The sequence below is a fragment of the Stigmatopora nigra genome, chromosome 2, assembly GCF_051989575.1.
Source record: "Stigmatopora nigra isolate UIUO_SnigA chromosome 2, RoL_Snig_1.1, whole genome shotgun sequence".
Lineage (NCBI taxonomy): Eukaryota > Metazoa > Chordata > Actinopteri > Syngnathiformes > Syngnathidae > Stigmatopora > Stigmatopora nigra.
Window position 1 is genome coordinate 19,910,780 of NC_135509.1, and position 18,393 is coordinate 19,929,172.

At 37.2% G+C, this 18,393-nt stretch overlaps 1 protein-coding gene across 1 annotated transcript in view; it reads left to right on the plus strand.

Annotated features, from left to right (window-relative positions):
* The window catches only part of LOC144212052 (septin-7-like), a 35,082-nt gene extending 17,670 nt beyond the window's left edge, over window positions 1-17,412 (plus strand). Inside the window, exons 6-13 of the mRNA XM_077739670.1 lie at window positions 1,835-1,952; window positions 2,861-2,953; window positions 3,691-3,787; window positions 9,330-9,381; window positions 14,086-14,211; window positions 14,347-14,482; window positions 14,596-14,741; window positions 15,115-17,412. Of these exons, the coding sequence (XP_077595796.1) occupies window positions 1,835-1,952; window positions 2,861-2,953; window positions 3,691-3,787; window positions 9,330-9,381; window positions 14,086-14,211; window positions 14,347-14,482; window positions 14,596-14,741; window positions 15,115-15,154 (808 nt within the window). The 3' untranslated portion in view covers window positions 15,155-17,412. The remainder of the gene's footprint in view (window positions 1-1,834; window positions 1,953-2,860; window positions 2,954-3,690; window positions 3,788-9,329; window positions 9,382-14,085; window positions 14,212-14,346; window positions 14,483-14,595; window positions 14,742-15,114) is intronic.
* Window positions 17,413-18,393: the final 981 nt, after the last annotated feature.

Consider the following 18,393-nt stretch of genomic DNA (forward strand, 5'->3'; position numbering starts at 1 on the left):
GAAAAGATTTATTTTCTGAATGGAGTAAACTAGCTTCCAACATAAAATACAAACCATATTGTACGAATTAGTATTTAGCTCTCAAAATTTTCACTATAATGCTGTAGGTTTATTATACCATTAGGTTATTACAGTTGTGGTCAAAAGTTTACATACACTTGTGAAGATCATAATGTCATGTCTCTCTTGAGTTTCCAGTTATTTCTACAATTCAGATTTTTCTCTGATAGTGATTGGAACAGATACTTCTTTGTCATAAAAACATTTATGAGGTTTGGTTCTTTTATGGCTTTATTATGGGTAAACAGAAAAAGTGATCAAATCTGCTTAGTCAAAATATACTTACAGCAAGACGAATTAGCAATTTTGGTGACTTAGAAAGCTGTGTCAGTGAATGAGCTTCATAGCATGGACTCTTAACTTCTTGTGAATGATTGAGTGACTACAGCTGGTGACTTCTCTGAGGCCATTTAAATAAGGCTCATGGGATGCAAACGCTACAATGGGAAAGTCTAAGGACCTTAGCATTGATCTGAATAAGCAAATCCTTGACTTGAACAAGTCAGGAAAGTCACTTGGAGCCGCTGCAGGTCCCAGGAGCAACAATGCAAACAATTCTTTGTAAGTATAAAGTGCATGGCACTGTTTTGTCACTGCCACAATCGGGAAGAAAGCGCAAGATATTACCTGCTGCTGAGAGAAAATTGGTCAGGAGGGTGAAGATTCAACCGAGAATCACCAAAAAGCAGATCTGCCATTAGAAGCTGCTGGAACACAGGTATCAGTGTCCACTGTCAAGCTTGTTTTGCCTCTCTATGGACTGAGAAGCTGCCATGCAATAAGGAAGCTCTTGCTCCAAAAGTGGCACCGACTGACTTTTTTGTTGTTTGTAATATCCTGTTTTTGTTATTTTTTCGGAGGGTGGAAACGAAATAATTTGTATTTAGTTCATTTCTATTTGAAACGTTGATTTGAGATACGAGTCAATCGACATACAAGCTTGGTCCTGGAGCGCATTAAGATGTATGTATAGAGTGACTACATTTCTTCACCTGCCTCCTCCCGCGTCACAATTTCACACCACCTGTCATCAGTCACAACAGGATGGTGCTACTTCTTTGACTATTGGGAGCATTTTTATATTCCGTGTTCTGGGCATGTCCCACCGGGAGGGGGTCCATGGGGCTGATACAGAATGCACTGGGGAGAGATTATGTCTCCCTGCTGGCCCGGTAACGGCCTGGGATCCTCGCAGAAGATATGGATGAAGTGGCTGGGTAGAGGGACGCCTGAGTTTCCCTGCTGGAGCTGCTGCCCCCACGACCTAACCTCAGATAAACGGAGGAAGATGAGATAATTTAATACACATTTTTCAAATGGAAAAACCTGTGTCTGCTTGTTTGGGTTTTCTTAGAGAATATTTGCTTGTCAATCGTTGGTCAAAGTCATCTAAAAAAATGCTGAATTATCTCCCTTCATGCTACACAATTCTGCTGGCCCTCGCTGTGAAATCATGGTGTGAGTGCGTTTTCTAAAATAACCACTGCTCAGCGCAGGTTCGCAAATTGGGTTTTTCAATATAGCTCAGAGTCCCATCACTCTTCAAATACGTCTTCTATGTATTATTCAAACTATAGCTAAATTAAAATACCATCAATTTTAATTTGAATAATGTTTGCATTTTAAGTTCCCATCATCTCGCATGTGTAACAAAGGCATGATGTGTCATAGTTTTTAACCTGATGATTTTGTTGGTTTTTTATTGTGACACAACCCATCATAATTTTCCAATAGTATGTTTTTTCACAACACAATGTTTGTGTTTATCCTTTAGACTGAAGCCACTTGACATCGAATTCATGAAGAGGCTCCATGACAAAGTCAATGTCATTCCACTTATTGCAAAAGCTGATACACTCACACCAGAGGAATGCCAACTTTTTAAGAAGCAGGTATCTGTGACCTATATATAGGCGTGTGTGTATGTCCGTGTGTGTGTATATACAGTCGTACCTCTACTTATAAAACCAATTGGTTCCAAGACTTTTCGTAACTGGAAAATTTAGTTAGTAGAGGTGTAGTTTATATGTAAATTCGATAATTCGTTCCGCGGTCTTCACACAACTACCAACTAAACCCTTTAAAATTGGTCTAAGTGTCCCAGTTTTGTATGAGAGATGAGGAAACACAAAAATGAGAGCAAATTATAAGGAAATGATTTATTAATGTGTGACCCGGTGGGGCGAGTGGTCAGCGCTTTGGCCTCACGCTGGGAGACCTGGGTTCAAATCAGATGGAGTTTGCATGTTCTTGCGTGGGTTTTCTCCGGGTAATGCGGTTTCCTCCCACATTCCAAAGTCATGCACAGTAGGCTGTTTGGACACTTTAAATTTCCCCTAGGTATGAGTGTGAATGGTTGCTTGTCTCCTTGTGCTTGCCGATTGGTTGGCCACTATTTCAGGATGTGTCCCTCGCCTGTGGCCCAGAGTCAGCTGGAATAGGCTCCAGCAGCTCCCACGACCTTCGTGAGTACAAAGTGGTTCAGAAAATGAGATGAGAGATAAGATGAGATTTATTAATGTCTTAAAATAAATAAAGCATATAAAAATGAGCCCCACGCCGTTGAAATATCCCCCTCCGCGTAGCCACTTCTACCAGGGCCAAGACTCGTCCACTTTGTTGTACGTTTTAGACTTTTTCATGTGCCCCTGTGTGTGTGTGTGTGTGTGTGTGTGTGTGTGTGTGTGTGTGTGTGAAAACATGTGCCACCTAGCATTTGTACAGATTTTTTGTGTATATATACGCGCACATGGTAAATCTCTAGGAAATATATATGAATCAAAAATGTTTTTTTTAATAGATAATGAAAGAGATCCAAGAGCACAAAATCAAAATTTATGAATTCCCAGATACAGACGAAGATGAGGACAACAAAATGATTCGGAAGATCAAGGTAATGAACTTCAAAATGTTGTTTATATTCTGGTGTGAGTAAAAAAGACTTAAGATCCAATCCGTCCATTATTTTACAATGCTTTTAAATTTGCCCCAGTTTTAGGTGTTGATCATAGACAAGCTAATTCAATAACTCTATGGCAATGGTCTTTCATGTAACACGCCCCAGTAACTGCTGCCCCGGGCAAAATGAAAATATGGTATCTGTTAGACTCGTTCCATACTTCCAATCGACTATTGAGTTGATTTTTACCGGCTAAACTAACCTAACTACTATGAAGACCCGAATAATAGTAGGCACTGGAATAATAGTAGGGAGTGGAAAATTCCAAATGAATTAATAATAGTAGGCACCGGAATAATAGTAGGCAGTGGAAAATTCCAAAAATAATGAATAGTAGTAGTAGTAGTAGTACTATTATTCCGGTGCATACTATTATTAATTCATTTGGAATTTTCCACTCCCTACTCTTATTCCAGTGCCTACTATTATTCGGGTCTTCATAGTAGGATACAAAAATAATAGATGTCAAGTTTTCCTTGCATCCTATCTTTTTTTTATTGTTGTTTTTTTCCAAGTTATTGTTGGTATCAGGTTAAAATTTACCCTAATTGTGACCACAGTAAGTAGCTTTGTTGACCAGAGATTAATAAATGTGATAATGAAATGTGAATGAAATTACTACACTATTTTGTGGCATTTTCAAATGAATATGCTTTTTTGTTAAACTTCAGGAGAAGATGCCACTCGCTGTGGTTGGTAGCAATGTGGTAATTGAAGTAAATGGAAAGAAGGTTAGAGGTCGTCAGTATCCATGGGGTGTGGCAGAAGGTAGGTTTAAAGCCAGTCTTTCGCTAGAAAGATATTTTTCAGTATATGTCAGTGTATATCTGTACGCTTTGAATGTTAAAGGATTTTGCAATTTCTTGTAGGTTAATAAGTTAACAACCTTCAAATGGCAATAGGATTTTCAAGGTTATAGTTTATAGGTATGTTCTCAAATCACCTATATATTTATCCATCTTTTTATTAACTGGCTGGTGATAGACGACTGGCATTTCAAAATGTGGTTGGTAAAATTTATGTTAAAGCCAAGTCTAGTTGTCCTTTTGCGTGTAAAAGGGGATTTTCGGATGACTGATCTTTGTTTTTGAGCTTTTTACACCTTTATTGACCTCCATTTAATTTTTATTTTTATTTCATGAGCTATCTCTATAATTGTTCGAACAGCTCACTGACCTTTTCATTCTGACGTCTGGAAAGTTCAGTACCGTATTTTCTCGTATATTGGCCAACTCCGTCCGTGTATAAGCCGCACCCTTAATATTGCCTTGAATTGTTGAATTTTGCGGTCTCTCTCGTGTAAGATATCTCTGATTCACAATTTTCACTTCCGTATTCATGGTTTTAATAGAGGGTACAAATGTGTTTCTTTGAAGGGAAAATCTTAACAAAAATCATTGTATGTGGTATTTCTGAGATACTGTATGAATCGAAAGGACCATCTGTTGGATTGTATATTTGGAAAGGGTGTTGCCTGCACATTATCGAATTTAAAAAAAAAAAAAAGTCACGTGAGAAGTACAACTAGAAAGTGTGTCTTTGGGTGCAATAATAGCATTATATACACATTACGCAGGTTTCAAGGCTGATATTTTAATGATCGACCGCAAGATCTTCGATCAGCCTTAACAACTATTGGATGTGCTGACATGGTAAACACTATGAACACATGTATCAAGGCTACTCGCGTCTGACCAGTATGAGCAAGTTTAATTACCGGTAAAAGGTAACATGGCAGCGCCCTGAGCGAGCAATGGCAGGCACACCGTTTTTTTTTTTCACGTTTTATGCAAGGCACGTTTTTTTTCCCTGGAATTTCATTCATAGACATCAAAATACATTTTGTTTAGCGTTTTATCAGTTCATCTTTTCTCTATTTTTAAATAAATGACCATATTGGCCGTATTATCTTGCTTTATGACGTTTCGCCTTTGTTGCCTTGCAGTTTTGTGGATGTTAAGTCTAATTGGTGCATATGTAAGCGGTACCCTTGATTCAGGCATCATTTTTTAGTTACAATTTCAGCTTATATGCGAGAAAATACGGTAATTAATTTCAACATGTCTTACTCAGTAATGTCACCTTTTAAGCTACAATGAGAGTAACCTGAGACTTGATGCATTAATTGGTTTTCCTCCCACTGTTATTCTCCCAATCTAATAAGAACATATATCTGGTGATGTTAGTCTTTACATATACTAGCAGAGATTCTGAAAAAGTAGGCTGGACCTTCATCACGTTCCTGAATGAAATGAAACATCAAGATATTCACCTTGCTTTTATTTACACCGTATTTTCACACCTATAAAACGCATAGTTTGATAGGGCGCAGTTAATACATTGGGCACTTCCTCGGAAAAGTTGCTAGCATGACACTAGGCTGGCGTTTGTTATGCTAGGCGCTAGCATATTTTTTTATGACAGCACAAGCAAAACTTAGTTTGATAATGCTTTATTGTGGTAAAAGGTACAATGTGATATAAAGAGTTCAGTCAGAGTTGTGTATTCCGAGAACTTGATTCCAGCTTTGGTGAAAGCTTGAACAGTGCTTGCTGACACTTAAGTCCAGTCATCCATTATCCATTGTAACTCTCGACATGCATCACTCTCAAGCTTTTGATTCTCCTCGCTGCATCGACAATTCACTCAAAATCGTCACGTAACTCGGACGACGCTGTCTGCCTGAACTACTATGTTGGCCATCCAATAATAATTTGTTAGCAAAGCTGTTAAGTTGTGTTCGATTGATGGCTTCAGTTCATTTTCCAAGCGTTCACACCCGCATTGTGTGGTCATTCACGTCAAGCATTTCCTCTGTATAGCTCTAATATTCTGTATCTTTGAGTATTGAGTGTTTTAGAGGGTTAAAAGCGCTGCAAGCACACAGCTATTTTTAGAGTGAACGTCCGCTAAATTGATCGGAATAAGTAGCGTACCAGCAAGAAATAAAACCAGTCACTCATGCGGTCAGGGTCATACAAAAATTGAATTTAGTGCACAGACAAGGCACACCGACCGATTGAGCGCATCGACCATTTTAGAGAAAGGTTTAGACTTAAGTGCGCTCTATTGGTGTGGAAATACGGTATGCTATTCTCAAGTTGTCTGAAAAATGATGATTTGCAGTCTTTCATTTTTTTCATTCTTTCCTTTCTCTCCCTTTTCTTGTTTTTTTTTCTTTCATTCTTTTCCATGACTGACAGAGGGCATATTTGGTAAACAGAACCGGCCGGCCTTGTCTTTATTTTAACCCTATTTTGTCACCTTAAATTTCCCATCAGAACATCTTTGACCTTTCCATCACTCCTTTCCTCTCCACCGACTGTTGCTGCGCTGACATAGTTAGCCTGAAAACAGATGCTTTTATCATACTTGATACTGATTTCAACTAGAAAGTAATGCAAAATCCACTTTTTTTTTCCACAAGAGATAAAGCCACAGCGGTTAGAAAACTAACTTTCTTCCTACAAGTCCAATGTCCCTAAAACTTCAGTTGCTGGGGGCAATTATAACAGAAAAGTAAATATTCAAACTTCTACTAATTTTTACTGCATTAATAATACACATTTTTTGGCATTCATTCAGACAATTATTCATAAATGCAGAGGTTTGTTAATAAGAAAAACTATCAGATTTCGACCCCATAGAAAATCTGTAGAGGGAGTTGAAAGTCTGTGTTGCCCAACGACAGCCCCAAATCATCACTGCTCTTGGAGAGATCTCCATGGGATAATGGGCCAAAATACCAGCAACATTATGTGAAAAGCTTGTTAAGAGTTACAGAAAATGTTTGGCCTTAGTTATTGCCAATAAAGGGTAATTAAGTATTGAAATGAACTTTTGGTATTGACCAAATACTTATTTTCCGCCATAATTTGCAAATACATTCTTTAAAAATCAAACAATGCGATTTTCCTATTTTTGTTTTTCTCCACATTCTGTCTCTCATAGTTGAGGTTTGCCCATGTTGACAATTACAGCCCTCTGATCTTTTCAAGTACGATAACTTGCATAATTGATGGTTGACTAAATACTTATTTGCCCCACTGTATATATGTATATGTCTGTGTATATGTACATGTACATATACATATGGCCTTTAAGGGATACGGTAATAGGGCGTAAAACTAAAGATGCTATGCAGAGCAATAACAGTGCTTTTCAGTGTTGAGGTATTTTAACTTCTGAAGAACATGTCTCAGAGTCAGAAAATCTCCACACGCCAGCCACTTTGTTGTGTGTTAGCAGGGGGCCTGCACATTAGACAGTGGGTCCGTGAGGAGAAACTCACTAACACCCCAAATTTGCATTTGTTGTGATTTCGTACAACTACACGTCTTACTCACCTGGCTCTCAATCGACTCTACCTATGGAAAATAAAGAACCACTTACCTTGTTTTAAGGACCATGAGTGATTGTAATACCCTTGTATAGAGCACTGGTTTCACTGAGAACAGAATACTTTGTTTTTGTTGTTGGGATATACAGTTCAAATCACAAACGTACGAGTTATAATTTTTCTGAACAATTATTCGAGTTCCAAACTTCAAAATAGAGCATTTGTCAACAACGTATTATCACTACTCCAGTCAAGAAAATAAGTTGGGATAACATTTAGAAGTTACTAGGGAAAGTACCAAATTGGTTTAAGTGCTTGAATTCAGCCATGATCTATGTTTTAACCACAATGAACCCCTTTGCTGACTAGGTTCATGCTCTATCCATCCGAAAACCTGTCAAAGCGTTTTTCCAAGATTGAGTGCATACACTGACTCATAATGAAGACTTTATGAACATTGGGGTTCAGACTATTTGCAAGAATCTGAAATGCTGGATATTATTTGGTTAGATCAGGTTTTGTAATACGCAGATCATTTTTCTTATTATATTATTTTCCCTTTTAGTACCCCACGTAACAAATACACCGTCTAGGATTAGTAATCCTGTACAAAACCATCTGTAATTTGCTTCTAGTTGAAAAACAATCTACCTAATTTTGTAAATATTACAATGAGTTCTCCATCGACAACTAATCATATGAGCTCATTATAAACACAGCCTCATGCGATTATACCAAAAAGTCAACATTATTAATCAATCCAATTAATCAAAACCACTAAATTGAATATTTTTACTAATTGTGTGTTTAAATAACAGTTTCAGTAATCCCCTGGTTATGGTTTCTTCACTTTTCGCGAATTCACGACTTAGACGAGTTCATAAAAATATGTAAATCCATGTTGAAACTCGTAAGCGGAAGCCACTGATTCGATTCTGAAGTGTTTTATGGCATATAGTAATAGTATCGGGGACCCTACTTGACGATTTTTCGATAATCGTGGCCATTTCTGGTCTACAATAACCGCGATAATCAAGGGATTACTGTAATCAGTAGTTTGTTCACAATAATTGCCAAAGATTAGCCTACATTTAAAACACATCCTCTTCCCTATTCACATATTGCAACAATAAATAAGATAAGTACATGACCAGACGTTTCGTCGACGGACACTTCGTCCCTGGACGTTTGGTCAAACGGACGTTCAATCGACGGACACTTCGTCCCCGGACGTTTGGTCGACGGACAGTTCGGCGATCAGACATTTCACTCGCTCTCAAAATGATAATCAAGGGTGAAAGAAACAGGGAGGGGGAGGGAAGGAGGGATTGTTTGAGGTAGGTGGGGGGAGGGGGTAGAGAGAGAGAGAGAGAGAGAGAGAGAGAGTAATCTCTTTTGTCATAGCATTGACAATGTCTGAGCATTAATAGTGCAGAGCATTAGAAGTTCTGATCTAACCACTTTAACAGAGGTGTTGGGACATGACAATAGTAAAAATTGTGGGATGGGCACGGGCGAGGCAAGTTTGTCTATACACACGAGAACGTTTCCAGGAACACATAAATTGGAAAAACATTGACACACATGCCAATAATACGCAACCTATTGATAATTTTGATATTAGATATTTAGATATTAATGCTCTGACATTGTCAATGCACTGACAAACTCTCTCTCTCATATTATAATTTTGAGAGTGAGAGATTACCTGTTTGATCGCTTTCAACAGTAAACTCTCTCTTTCTATTATGATTATAATTTTGAGAGCGAGCGAATCCGGTGACGAATTGTCCGTTCGACGAAATGTCCGGCAATGTATTGTCTGTCGACAAAATGTCCGGCGACGAAACGTCTGTTCGACAAACTGTCCGTCGACGAAACGTCCGGGTACCAGATAAGTAAACATGTTCCTTGTAATATCTGAATTGAATTAAATTGAAAGATTCATTGTGTGATTTGTGTATGTTTCAGTGGAGAATGGAGAACACTGTGACTTTACTGTGCTTCGCAACATGTTAATCAGGTAAGTTTTCGATGTTTTACTAAACTTGTGATAAGTTTTTTATAAATATGATAAAAAAATACCACATTTAGAGCCGGGCGATATGACAAAAACTGTAATCACGATTAAGAAGAATTATCAGTCAATCAATATTTATCACAACTATCATAACTTTTTTTGTTTCAAATTTGAAACATCAAACCCTTGTGGATAAGTAAATAAATTATTTCCTTCCCTATTCAAATATGAAACTGTTACCTTACTTTATAAGAAAAGAGAATATGCAATATGATTTAAAAATTATTTTTGTTGTGCAATAAAGATAAGAACTTCACAACACTCATAAACGAACAAAATTATTAAAATTAGCTTGGATTAATATGTACAGACACACTCAACCATACGTTTAATGTAACTTTACACAAAACTGAATTCTAATTTAGTTTTAATCTTTTTTTTACCTTCGTTTTCTGGATTAGCAGTTTGCCACGCCTCCATCTTCACGTTTGCTGTTTTATTCCCCTCAAAATATTACGAAAATGACGCACACAAATGTCATCACAATAGGATAACGCATGACTACTTGCCAATGAGAAGTAGTCTTGAATGAGCGATCACGATAGCTAAGGCTACGGACCGTGTAACAGGAAATGCAACAGCTGAGCTTACCCACGTATTGATTGTGGGTAATGCAGCTTTATTCTGAGAAAGGGTGCCATTGACTATCGGTTTGTGTCCATGAGTATACTTCATTACCCAGAAAGCCCTCTTTTTTCCCGCGCGAGCCCATTGTGCGTTTCTTGGTCGAAACTCGTCTGAATAAATCGTTCAGTGCTCGTAGATGTCTGTTACAGACAAAAGAGATGCGGCAAAAAAAGACTGTCCGCTACAATGATAAACAGCCTCTCATGTCATGGGCACCTGGCTTGGTCGCATCTCAAAATATTGATCGTATCGCGGGCGAAATATTCGATCGAAATTTTCATCGTACCACCAGCATGTCGTAGGTAGAGCCGATCGTAGGTCGAGGTACCATTGTATCGTCATATAAAAGATGTAAATGTTTATACAGTCTTGTTTAACTTCGACTTTTTTATCCTGAGTGTTGGTCTTGAACTAGCATCTTGCAACAGCGCGCCCGTTCACCGTGGTCCAGATGGTGTAAATACAGTTTAAATTGTTCGAATTTTTATCGAACGTTTTTAATATTATTGTTGACAAAAATCATTACATGATGATCATTATTAAAATCATGTAAACAGTTTAAAAACGTGGTACAATATGCATTTATCACATTAGGGTAAAAGCAAGAAGGTAGATTTAGGAAAAAACATTTGGAAGTGTAATTAAAAAAAAAAAGAATTAATAGGTTTGCTCACTTCACCGAGGGCTTCTTTAAGGAGAATATAATCGCTCTTTTGGACCATCCTGCATCCTCCACTCATTTAAATACATTGAGAATATTTGATGATGGATGGCAAGGAAAGTATTTAAAAGTGTGCACTATTTCCAGATAGTAATGTCCCCAATAGCCACTAGGAAACACTTGCATCAAGCATACCCAAACACATTTTGGAAGAAGAACGGTTGGACTACTTGTTACTGATTCCTACAAAGGAAAACAATTGTCTGGTTTGGAGAGGTTTTTGTATTCTTTAGCAATGGTCTTAAGCTTTTGACCAGCTGAAAAAGTTTTTTTCACTTTAATTGATTTTAAAAATATTTTTGTTATACTCTCTTAGCTTTTTAAAATATTGTAGCTCTCTTTAAGACCTTATTTACCGTATTTACTTGCATATAAGCTGCATTTGTCAAACAAAAATTACTGAATCGAAGCTCTGGCTTTTACCGGCATAAAAAATGACATGCACAAAACTGCAAGGTGACAAAAAAAAACTCCATAACTTCATGACGCAAGACATCGTCAATTATTTCAAAATAAAAGGTAAACATAAAACCCTAAACACATTTTTCTGATTGAAATTTAAGAAAAAAATAGACCGTATCTTGGATAAAAGGTGAAAAAACTCACTTGTGCTTGCCATTGCGTCGCCAGCCCCCCGCAGTTATAGACATGCTCTGACTGGCCAGACGCGAGTAGCCTTGACAGATGTGTTCTTAGTGTTTGCCATGTCAGCACATCTCAATAGTATTTAAGGCTGATCGAAGGTCTTGCGGTCGACCGTTATAATATTGATACTTGCGTAACGTGCACCTCATGCTATTATTGCACACAGAGACTTGGTAAACACTATACCGCACACACTTCCTGGATGTGCTTACGTTACTTCCTTCTTGGAACAAAATTGTACATTTGTTATTATTTAATAAACAAAATTCTGCTTAGATTTTTTTTTCTTATTCGAAAGTGACAACTATTGCAGTAATATGAACCATCGAAAAAAATCATGTGATTTCGAAGTTAAAAGCACTTCGGCTGCCACAACATCTTAAACTTCTGATAAGAATATTCTATTTTGTGAAATTTTAAAGCACCAGGTTCTCATCAAGATAGACTAGATTTTTTTTCAAAATGAAAAATGTTATATTTTGCATTTACATAACTTCCTTATGATACTGATCCTAATAATGGGCTCTTGGTTCAAACAGTATCTCAGAAATGCCATGTGCGATGATTTTTCTTAAGTTTCCCCATAAAGTAACATTTGTAATCCCTATTAAAACCATGAATATGGAGGTGAAAATTGTGAATCTAAGTGCAGCTTATATGTGGATGTGGCTTTTATGTGAGTAAATACGGTAGATCCAAATGTGCTAAAGGTACATTTTAGGTATTTTTCAACTGGTCCAAGATTTTGATCAGGGATGTCTTTACAGTCGTACCTCTACTTACAAAAGCCTCTTGGTAGAAAATGTTCGGGTTCCAAAATCCCTCTGAATGTAAATGCATTTCCTCTAACCATTATTTTATTTTGAAATTGACCTTGTAACATAATTGCAGCCTGGTTTACTTCTGGTTGGAGCCTCTCAAAACATAACTTTTTTGACACCCATTTGTCATCACGGTGTTCTTTATTTAAAATCATTGGAACAAATCAAATGAATAAGCAGGGCCTGTCAATTATCTCACAACACAAGAAAACTGGCGTGCAGTTGTCGGATATTGCAAGACACTATGACTGGCCCTAACCCACTTGCGCGCATCGCTTGCTATTGAAGCAGAAGGAAGCATTAAAATCGACGACTTCTTGGCATGACCTTTCTATACTAAACAGCAAGATGAAGAGACTTTTACTTCTTTTGAGTTTTATTTAATGCTGAGTTTTTTTGATTTCATAATTTGTGTTTATTAGTGGCGGGCCATTAGGGCCTTCTCTGCTGGCCTAAAAAATATCTGAATCATGTTATATTTTGTCCATCAATACTTACTAAATAATTCCAAATTATCTGTTAGCTTCCTTTCATTGCTTTTCCCCCTGGTTACACTGCTTCCAGGTGTGTTTTCATATTGAAGATTTAGTGCAATTTTTGCCATTTCGCCATTGACGTCCATCGCTGTCTTTTCCCGGGGAAATCACCCCCCTTGCTCTGTTGTAATGCCTGAAAAGCTCCAGTATTTGTATGTAATCAATAAATAATGCTAGGAAGTGGATTTTATCCCATTTCAGTGTAATTTTTGCCGTTTCGCGTACGGACTTATATGGACGTATCGACATTCATAAACGCACGCTGTCTTTTTCCCGGGGAAATGATGGTCCGGTTCTAATGTCTAAAACGCTCCAGTGTATAAATAAATCCTGTTTTCGGCTGGATTTTACTCCATTTTCGGGAAATGTTTGCCGGTACGCCATTGACGTTCATCGCTGTCTTTTCCCGGGAAAAACACCCCCTGGCCCAGTTGTAATTTCTGAAGAGCTCCAGTATTTGTATTCAATCATTAAATGCTGCTAGGAAGTGGATTCTACCCGTTGATGGCGCTACGAGAAAATGCACGGACCACCACTGGTTTTTGTGCATGTGTTCATGCTAGAAGTTAGCTTCTTCCTTACTGTACCACTGCACGAATAGAACAGGTTTTTGCATGCTTGCCATTCATTTAAATACATTAATGAATTCTTTTTCTTATAATTTTCTTTCATTTTTCTCTGTTTCTTGCATCTTTCATACAAAATGGGACACTGGTCATTTTTAAAGGGTTGAGTTGGTAGTTTTTTGAGGACCGTGGAAGGAATTACGGAAGTCACATTTGAATTATTGCTCTACCTATGAAATATTCAAGTGACGAAAAAAGTGCTGAAATCAAGGGGTCAATCAATCCTAGGCTGCAGCCTTCCTGCCTCGGGTTTACATGTTCTGTTCATGCTTTCATGGGGATTTTCTCTGGGTACGCCGGTTTACTCCCACATTCCATGCCTCCATTTTCATGGTAAGCTGATTGAATGTTCCTAAATTGTCCTTAAGTATGAGCGTGAACGCAAACGGTAATCTAATTTTTCCCTGTGTTTGGCTGCCAACTAATTCAGTGTGAACCCCACCTAATGCCCATAGTTAGCTGGGGTAGGCTCCAACACCCCCTCAAGTCCTATGAGAGTAAACGGAAATGAAGTAATGTCTCCACTATCTCAAAATACTCAATGATTTAAGAGTGATTCTAGAAGACTGTATAATATAATGTCTGGTGGCCTTAAGTTAAACTTTCCTGCACATATATGGCTTGGAGCGCTGAATCTTCATATACAATGTTGTTTTTTCCCTTATCAATAGGACCCACATGCAGGACCTGAAGGACGTGACCAACAATGTCCACTATGAGAATTACCGCAGTAAGAAGCTAGCCGCCGTCACCTGTAATGGAGTGGACAACACCAAGACCAAGGGTCAACTTACTAAGTAAGCACTATAACATTTTCTAAATTTTACGTCAGAAATACCCAGATACAGGATCCTTATCACCTGCGTGATTAAGGATTTTAATAAAAATAAAGCAACCTTTCAAGTATGCATTGTTGATGCCATTTTCAACAGGAGTCCTCTGGCCCAGATGGAAGAGGAGCGGTGGGAACATGTAATGAAAATGAAGAAGATGGAAGCAGAAATGGAACAAGTCTTTGAAATGAAGGTTAAGGAGAAGAAGCAGAAACTGAAGGATTCTGAGGCTGAGGTACCAGCTGTCGCTAGAGATTATTTTACCTTTGTTTTAATCTGATTTTATTTCCATGTTTAGTACCTGTGTGTTATGTAATTGGTGTTTCGGTCGACTATTTCAACATTCAGCTTGAACGGCGTCATGAACAAATGAAAAGGAACCTGGAGGCGCAGTACAAAGAATTGGAGGAGAAGAGACGGGTGTTTGAAGATGAGAAAGCAAATTGGGAGGCTCAGCAAAGAATCCTTGAGCAGCAGAAATTGGATGCCTCTAAGTAAGTAGCAAATACCCTGAAGCATTGGAATGACATTAATTTTGGCTATTGGTAGATCATAATTGTTTTTCCAAAATGGTGGTCTGCTGATATTGATTTTTCTATTTAATTGTCATTTCGCTAACGCAACATTAATCGGGATGATGTGTTTTGATTATTAGTGGGACTTTAATCATTCTATATTGTTACCCCCCAAAAACCTTTGACCACTTCCCTAGTACCTATTCTCAAGTTCTCATTTTTAAATCATAGGCTTATAATTTTAAATGAGATCCGCCTTACATTACAAATTAGATTTGTTAGGGTGTGACTGTCTAAAGTCTAATTGAGATATAACATAAGGGTTTCTAATCAATCTTGATTCATCACCTAGGACAATGGAGAAGAACAAGAAGAAAGGAAAAATCTTTTGAAGAACCTCTGTTGCCTTTTAAGTTGCAGCTGTGTTCTTCAGCTCTTTTTTTTCTCACTGATTTACCCACGCATTTAGTCATTCGATATAATCTAGCATTTTTCACTTTTGCATTTCAGATGCGTCATCCATACCACATCAAGTCACACTGAGTAATATTTTTTTCTTAAATCTGTTAAACTCTTGTGAGTGATGGAGAATTTATGTTTTTGAACTCCTTATTTGTCCTAACAAAGAGGAGAAACCGGAATCACTAAGGCTACCATGCATTTACAGTATACACATGTTGAGTGCTAGTCCTGTGCTTCACAGATATTTTCAGATCATGCTCTTCTGTACTAAACAACATACATTATTTTGCGCTAAATATTTTTGGTAGTATGTTGGAAAAATGCTTGTTGTATGTACAATGCCTATTGTTTTTTACCCACTTTAATAATAACCTTAACCAAACAAAATTTAATTCCCGAGCATTCTCAAATTTAAACCAAAAAACAGTATTGTGCATTTTTGACAGCTGTTACATGCTATTTGAGGCAGCGGTTTGATAATTTTGTTAGATTAGATTAGAAATTTATTTCATCTCGTATTTGGGAAATTACCTTGGTTACAGTAGCAAGGCAGACACAGAAGACATTACAGACCTAGGTAAAAAAAAACTGGAGCCACACACAGGAAGTCCACTAGGTGTGGACCTTCTCCAGACAGAGACTGAGGTTAAAAATGCAGAATCACTCTTCCAAGCTGATCCGCTCAGTCACTCAGTAGTCTGGAGGTGATCATCTTCCTTGCCCAGATCCTCCTAAGATATCCTATCAACTGACCATGCATGACAGCGGAGGCACAGCTCAACTGCTCCAAAGACGTCTCAGACTAACACAAAGAAACCAAGCACACATGAAGTGAAGTTAATGGGCTCAGAAGCTCAAGCGTTGGAAGCAATAAGACCCAATAACATTAGAAACTAAACTTGAAGCCCATGACAAAGTCTATATGAAACAAGTGAGAGATGCCGTGCATATGTATTTGCTAAAGTCAACCTTATGAAAACTGCAGTCATTACTACATACGACAAATGCATTTTCAACAAAATGGAATTTAAGGGGAGAACAATCTAATTATTCACAATTTAGAATTTCTGTGGTTTATATAATTAAGGCAAATGTCATTGTGTTCAGTATATTGTGTTTGCAGGTCTCAAACAAAGTCAAGAAGGATTTACAAACAGCAGTCAGCATTTCCTTTGCAGTTTTTTTTTATAGTTACACTGAAAATATTTTGCAAACGCCTCATTCGTTCATATGGAGTTTTTCCAGATAATCGTTATTACTGAAAATGTTCCATATTGTGATATAACTGCTAAGTGCTTTCAACGACTTGGACCAGATTCTGAGGTAATTTTCATTGGTGGTAAAATGACCACAATGGTTAAAAAAAAAAAAAAACAACAACAACAGATTCCATAACATTTTCTTTTGCCTTAGACTTTGAATTTAAAAATATATATATTTATTTTAGAGAAGTCCTAAAAAGCCTAATTTCTAATATTACTATATTATGGTACATGTACACATAGTTCCACCTCACCAACAAAGGCTGGCTTGTCAACTAGAATATAGGTTAAGCCCCAAGTACAACACTTTAAACCTCTATTTCTTACCCAGAGTTGTCATTGTTTATTTTCTTATGACAGTAATAAATATGCATATAGAAAGATTTCCAATGTAGTTTTCTCAATATTTGTTATATGTTTCAATTATCTTGTTATATTTTTCCATACTGCCTGGTGTGGTCTTGGTGCATTTAAACAAGTTACTAAAGGGACAAACCCTAGACCTTAGTACAGAAATAGTAAGAATTGCTTCTGACCATTAGAGTTAACATATATTGTGTCCATTTTGGAGCCAGTTTAGTTGTTTTTTCTGTGATGTATTGTTTTCTAGAAATCGTAATTCCGCTATTTTCCACAGAACATGTTATCTGTAAGTCTGAACAACTAATTGTAATATCACAAGCATGAATTAAAGAATCCCAGGACCTCTCTACCAAATGGACTTTCCTAAAAAATCTACAGTAATTTTAACAAAATTGGTAGATTTTTCATTGATGTTTAAAATGTTTATGGTAACTGAATTTTTATTATTATTATTTTTAAGTGTCTTAATGTTTTATCTCAGCTTGTTTTATCAGGTTCCGTCTATTATTGTATATCGACAATATTAAAAGTTGACAAGGTTTTTGTCCAATTATCCTTTTGAACATCTGTTGACTCAATTTATTATACAGTATTTTAAATACAAAGGGATGTTTCAGAAGTATTTTAAATTTAAAGGTCCTGTAAAATCTAATTATAATGAATAAATTGTTTTATTGTGCAAAAGTAAAGACTTTTTTTTAACAACCGTGACAAATCGGAATGAATTAAAGTGAAATAATGACATGATAAGACTTTACACCAGTGTTTCCCAACCACTGTGTCACGGCTCACTAGTGTGCCGTGAACGATGGTCAGGTGTACCGTAAGAATTTACAAAGTTTCATGAATTGTAACATTCCGAGGGTAAAATCTTAATATTAGCTGATTAAAATCTAACTACGATGAGATTACATTTGAAATACGACGAACATTACGTCATAGATTGTGCTATTACAAGATTCAAATCGTAAAATGTTGAAATGTATGTGTATTTGTTGCTTATTTTTATGTAATGTGAAATGGAAGTTGTTTCACAGGCTTCAACTTTTGTTGACCTTAAGTCTATGTGACCACAAAACATCTCTTTATGTAATGTTAGGAGATTTAGGTAATATTGGGAGTCAAAAAAGTTGTAATGTTACAAGATTTTGTTCTTTTGTTTTTACGTTTTACGTTTTAAGTTGTTTGGTTTCAAGGGCATCAACTTTTTTAAAGTTTGTGTGAGCACAACATTGCTTTCGTGCCATATTTGAAGATTTAAGAAAGATTGGGAGTAAAAGTGCCGGCCCGGCGGCTTGAGTGGTTAGCCCGTCAGCCTCTCAGTTTAGGGGTCCTGGGTTCAAATCCAGGTCAGTCCACCCATGTGGAGTTTGCATGCTCTCCCCGGGCCTGCATATAGGTTTCCTCTGAGTATGCCAGTTTCCGCTCAAATTCCAGAACCATGCATGCTAGTTTGATTGGACACTCTAAATTAGAGGTAAGATGAGGCCGAAAAAATCAGACCAGGCCCGAAGGTATTAATTCCCGGCCCGGCCGGAGCAATG